At 37.4% G+C, this 6,000-nt stretch overlaps 1 protein-coding gene and 1 long non-coding RNA gene across 2 annotated transcripts; one reads left to right on the top strand and one right to left on the bottom strand.

Annotated features, from left to right (window-relative positions):
• The first annotated feature begins 833 nt into the window (after nucleotides 1-833).
• On the top strand, nucleotides 834-2,616 carry LOC121768839. Its single transcript, XR_006043433.1, has 2 exons — nucleotides 834-1,037; nucleotides 2,249-2,616. It is a non-coding gene; the product is annotated as an uncharacterized LOC121768839 (long non-coding RNA).
• A 2,424-nt stretch (nucleotides 2,617-5,040) lies between these two features.
• LOC121766635 lies at nucleotides 5,041-6,000 on the bottom strand. The gene has a single exon (XM_042162911.1). The coding sequence runs from the start codon at nucleotides 5,998-6,000 to the stop codon at nucleotides 5,041-5,043; it is 960 nt and encodes a 319-aa protein (XP_042018845.1).

The raw sequence follows: 6,000 nt of genomic DNA on the forward strand, positions 1-6,000 counted from the left end.
TTAGTAGAAAAGATAAATAAATAAAATATGATCCGAAGATCACATATCTCTAGATGAGTTATCTATCCTATCAAACAGCCCGTAATATTAATCATTATCGTTGCCGCCGCTAAAGATGGACACTCTAGTGCAGAGAAGCAGCAACATCAGTAGAAGGAACACAACGATTCCGGCGGTAGAGCCGGCGCCACCGCCACCGCCAGCCGTGGCTGTGTGTATGGAGTTGGGATTGGCGGCGGAGAATATTCCGGCAGCGGAGGAGAGGAAGTGGATGGCGAGGATGAGGGTTATGGGGAGAAGGAGGAGGCCCAAAGGGTTGAGCAACTCGGAAAGTAGGGCGTCGCATTGATCTCCGATGAGTGTCGGCAGCAGCATCACCGACAGCACCACGGCGGCGCTCTTCTATCATTGTGGATCGGTGGTGGGAATGCGGAATGGGTTGAGCGGTTGGCTGACGTGAAAGCTATAATAATAAATTGCTGTCTACGAAAGCGGCACCTGCTGTTTTGCTCATATGTTTACATGTACTTGTATTTATAGGCAAAGACAAAATATATTGAATTTTATGAATGGATTGGTCTTAATAATTAATCGGAATGGAATTTGTGGCATAACTTGACTGCTCAGTCACTAGTAAATTAGTGGTGGACTGAAATAAAAGTAGCAAAAATTCCACTAAAAACGTACAGTATAAATCAAGTTTGAGCACATGGACTATAGTCGATTGGGCCTAATGTAGAGGGCTAACCTGACAAGAAGGCCCATATATAATTCTTAATTTGGGCCCAATAACGCTCTTTTTTTTGGCTTTTTCCTTTTTGTTAAGTAAAACAAGAACCGACTTTGAACGTGGACACACCACAGCGACGGACGGATCTCTCTGTCTTCGTTTTCTTGGAGGAGGAGTTGTTCAAACCTTAATCTCGACGAACCCAAATTGTAGTTGGTGAGAAACAAAAGGCGAAAATGGGCGAAGAAAACGGGGCAGCTTCAATCAATCAGGGAATGGATCGTTGAGCACAAGCTCCGCACTGTTGGTAACTTAAAAATTTTGGTTAATAATAGTTCTGAGATTTAAATTTGCACATGTTTGTTTGAAGGGGCGTTGTGAGCAAGTGGGATTGTGGGTTCAATGGCGTACAATTGGTCTCCGCCGAATATGAAAACCAGCGTTAAGATCATTTTTTTTAATCTCTCACTTTAATCATTTTTTTTTATTTTTTCCTTTCTTGAACTCGTTTGGTTGAATGGAATAGTGATCAAGCCAAAAACGGACTCTGTTTTGTGTTGCATAGTACTCCTACTACTATTAAGTTCTAATTTTATTATGTATTTATTTGAGCTCATATTGAACTATTCTTTTATACAGTATATTGCTAATCTGTGGTCTGAATTCGGAGAAATCTATGAAAAATATTTTCCTGCTACTGTCAAATTGATGATTCAGCTCATTTTAGTTGCATACATTGTCATCTTTTCCACGGTTTTATTGTTCTTGTGGTAATTAACTGGAGCTATCTCAATCCAAAATTTGTTTGTGAGGGTCGAATTCTTCGCCTTGGTGTGCCATTCCATCAACTAAGTCACCCTATGACGCTGCTATTCTGTTCTTGTGCTTCGTGTTCTTTGTTGATGGAGAATTCATGAGCAAGATCAACAAGAGTTTAAAAAATAAATTTTGATGCATAAACTAGTAAGAAGGTTTAGAATTGTAGACATAAATAGGTACATCAAATATAGCTGTATCATGTTGTTTTGTTAAACTACTAAGTAGTTTAGAAGTGGTTGCTGCTACAAGTAATGCAGAATATATATTTTTCATTATGAATTTAGTTTGGTGCTTTTTGCAATCACATCTTTCCCTTGTTGAAACAAGATATTTCTGAAGGGGCTGGTGAAATATATAGCATCATATTTATGCTGTGATTATTGTTTCCGTGTTATAATCTTCATTAGATTATAGAAGCCGTATATTTCTTTGATCATATCATACTTTATAATCTTTGCAAGTTCAGATTTTGCCATTGCTGATCTTTTCCGTTGTAGCCATCTCTAGTTTCCATTTGTGTTTCCTACCACTTATAATAAACTAAAACTAAATCACGGCATTCTGAATCGTGGATGAGCACCTTCACTCTTTCCTCAACATTTAAAAAAAAGTTGACTTGCACTAATGCACCATGATTTTCTGCATCTGGAAATGCTGTGCATGATCAATGAGTGTAAGAAATGTTGCTTGGATTTTCAGATTGCACGCGCAAGCACTAACTCTTGCTGCACTATCCGGGGCTGCCATTGTCGAATACTATGATCACAAATCCGGAGCCAAAGCAGAGCGTGTGGCCAAGTTTTTGGACATCAAGGAAAACCAACACAGGGATTGAAGTTTTCATCTCTAGTTTCCGGCTGATGTTTTGAAGAAAAGCACAAGCTCGCCCTCAGTTTTTTGCTACCAAGCTTTCGAATCGTTGAGGGTTCTTCAGGTTTGAATGTTTGATGTTGAATAGCTCCAGATGGAGAGCATTTTCCCAGTATCTCAGTTGCAATTGTAATTGTGATCATTGTGTATGCAAACTCCAAATCTTTTTGTATGAAATTCTTCCCTTTACAACGCAATTGGGCCTTCAATGGATATCATCTATATAGGCCAAAACCCAAATCAAATAAAGATCAAGGCCGTCTTTTTTTTATCTGTATTTATAAATAATAATAATAATAATAATAATAATAATAATAATAATAATAATATTCTATAGAGACATGAAAAATTAAATAGGATACAATATCTGAATTGAAGTGACCCGTTACAATAATATATTGATATGACAGGAGATGAAGATCATTTACCCCTACCACGTGACCCTTTTGCATAAATGCTCTCATTTATCAGTTATGCTTCTTTCTTTCTTTTGATTTTTTTTTTGCTTTAATTGATTTTTTTAGCAAGTTTTTATCAATGATATGTACGATTAAAAGTAGAAGTACTATATTTTTAATGTTGGTCATTTTACATGTTACGGCAATGAATTAATAATTAAATGCAAAGAAAGTAAATATGTATATGTTGGCATGCATTAGTCCAAGAAAATTGTGTATGAAGAGTAAATAAATTGAGCTCAACTAACGAAATGGAGTATTGATTTAATTAATAAAAAAATAATTATATTTTCCCCCATCCTAATTTTTGAAGTACAACTCACACACATCCTATGTGATCCTCCATAAACCAATTGTCTTGATATTATTTAATGTTATACTATTCACCTTATCCTGCACGTCATGCTTAAGATCCTATATAATATAATTATGCAAGCAAATTAAATTGTGTCACAATAAAAAAATTACCCAAAAATTCAAGGACCTCCCAAAACTTTGAAATATCTCACAAGTTCCCCATATCCAACTATTGTGGGTTCTATATGTCCCTTTTGAATCTCATGTTATGTTATAATCATATGCTCCACCATAGTCAATTTTCCCCAACACAATATTTTTTTTGGTGGTTAGCATTTGTAATCTTCCCACAAAATATTAGGGGGTTCATGAATATGTAATGTTTTAGTTTATTGAATGGTGTGATGATGTTCTACCATATTAATTATTTGACTATTTGAGGACTGTACATATATCTTATCAATGTTGTGGCAATTAGAGGGAGCACCTAACCATGTTTCTTGTCTTGATAAAATGGTTAATAATTGGATAGGATGGATGGGATATATAGGATAAGAAGAGTGATTCCAAATCCCAAGCAACAAATATGTTTTCTTGTCAATTTGAGCTTAATTGCATTGTTGAAATTATTGCCAATTATTTGATGAGAATAGTGATATGATTATCAGCTAAGACCAATAATAAGATAAGATTTATAGATATAGCTTTGAATGTAAGAAAAGTTCTCTCAAAAGTTCCATATCATTCAAAATTCTCTTAATATTTTTCTTTTAATTATTTGTTGACAAAAGCATGTTCCCTTAAACAAATGCAATATATGATGAAAACTCAACTTGACCAGTTCACGATAATCGAATCAAAAGTAAAATAAATTACTTTTTTCATCGAATAGATGATGAAAATTTTTGTATTAATATGCATAAATATATAGTCTAACCAAATGAAGGTGCTACTTAGGAGTTTAGATTTCATTGGATCTAACTAAGGCCTTTGAAATGTGTCTTTTCCTACCAAAATCTTGTGACCTAAATTTTGTATTCCATCTTATTTCTCCTCTCTTCTCTTCTCAAATCATTCATTGCACACAACCAATAGTGGGTCCTCAAACAATCTTGTGCCGTATGTTCTCAAAATTGATATTTTGTTTTTATTTTTTATTTTTAAAATAAATCTACAAACAAACTAGACAGACTCCTTCATGGAGACATAAAGTGGGGATCAAGCACCAAATCCCATAAAAGCCTCTTTTGCATGAAAAGTAACTATAAAACCATGCAATAAAGTGAGTATTCATCAACCAAAAGAAATTGCATCTTTTCTAAGTATTTTGCTTTCAACTTTTGAACTCTCCGATAAATTCAACAACTGATAAAAGCGATGGAAAAAGATAACAAAAAAGACAAATTCAAATGCAATCTCCAAAATTTTGATTCTATGTCAAATCACAAGAAAGCATAGTAAAATGATGTGTGTGTATTTCTTTTACCATTTTGGACTGAGAGCCATGTTTTGTTTTGGAGAGGTGAAATAATGAAACCATACAAAAAGAAAAAAAAGAAGGTAAATATAGGAGTATTTATTTATTCCCAGTATTTGACCACCACATTACACTTACCATGTTACCATCATACAAAGATGACCAAAATGATAAACTACACAACACTAGAGTAATCAAACCAACAATCATCCAAACATCTCAAAACCATGGATGATATGAAAACATAGCAATAACCAAGCATTCAACAATCATCCAAACATCTCAAAACCATGGATGAAAAACAAAGCAATAACCAAACATCAACCAAGAATGTAATAGTAATAATTTAAGGTATACTATCTTCTAACATACTCATCAACTCTCTCTCCTCAGCCACCCACAGCCAAGAGAGAGGGAATAGCAGCCAAGTGAGGAGCTGCATTCTTGGCTGAAACATCACCCCTTTTCACAGCAGAACTCTTCCCAAATGCTCTCATTGGACTTGCCAAAGCCCAACCCCAACTCTTGCTCCTCCCATGAGAGAGATGTCCCAGTCCCACCATTGATTTCCCAGCTCTGTCTGAAGCTGCAATCAGATGTGAAGAGGATGAAGATGAAGTCAACCCAAATCCCCCAAATATCCCACCACATCTAACCCTCTGCCTACTGCAATCAGATTGCTTCATCTTCGGCTTCCCTTCTCTCTGAGATTCAACTCTTCGCAAGGTACAATCACCAAAGCCTGTCGAAATCCTCTCAAAGAAATCACCAGAGAAGCTCCTACTCCCACACCCAACAGATCTGGATCTTGAAACTTTTCTATCAAATGTGGTCTCATTATCGTCCACAGCTACAAATTCATCTCTTTTTCTCTCTCCCTCGGTGGTGGGAGATGAAAAGTTCAGATTTTTAACATGTTTCTCGGCCTTTCTTGAAGTGGGATGCTTGGAATAGTGGATAAACTTCCAGAACCTTCTCTTGGTGGGAGTCTTGTAGTCTTGGTCGAAGAAATGGAGGCCTCCTCCTCTCCTGGGAGTGGCGGTGGACTTGCTCCGCTTAAACACCATCTCCGAGCTCCTCTCCTCCTTGCTCTTCTTCTTCGAGGCGAAGGGCAGCTTCCGACTGCTGCCGGATGAGGAGTCTGCGGCGGCGGCGGCAGATCTGGAAGAAGGGGAGGAGGAGGCGGAGGAGGAGGGGAAGACGGCGACGGCGTAGGAGGAGGAGACGAGTTTTCCGAGCTTTTCTTGGAGGCAGGAGGCGCAGATGCCGCCGGAGGGGCTGCTGTTGCGGAAGGGGTGGCGGGCGCACTGCATGCCGCTTTCTCCTCCGTCTTCATGCACCGCTTCCAT

The sequence above is a fragment of the Salvia splendens genome, chromosome 15, assembly GCF_004379255.2.
Source record: "Salvia splendens isolate huo1 chromosome 15, SspV2, whole genome shotgun sequence".
NCBI lineage: Eukaryota > Viridiplantae > Streptophyta > Magnoliopsida > Lamiales > Lamiaceae > Salvia > Salvia splendens.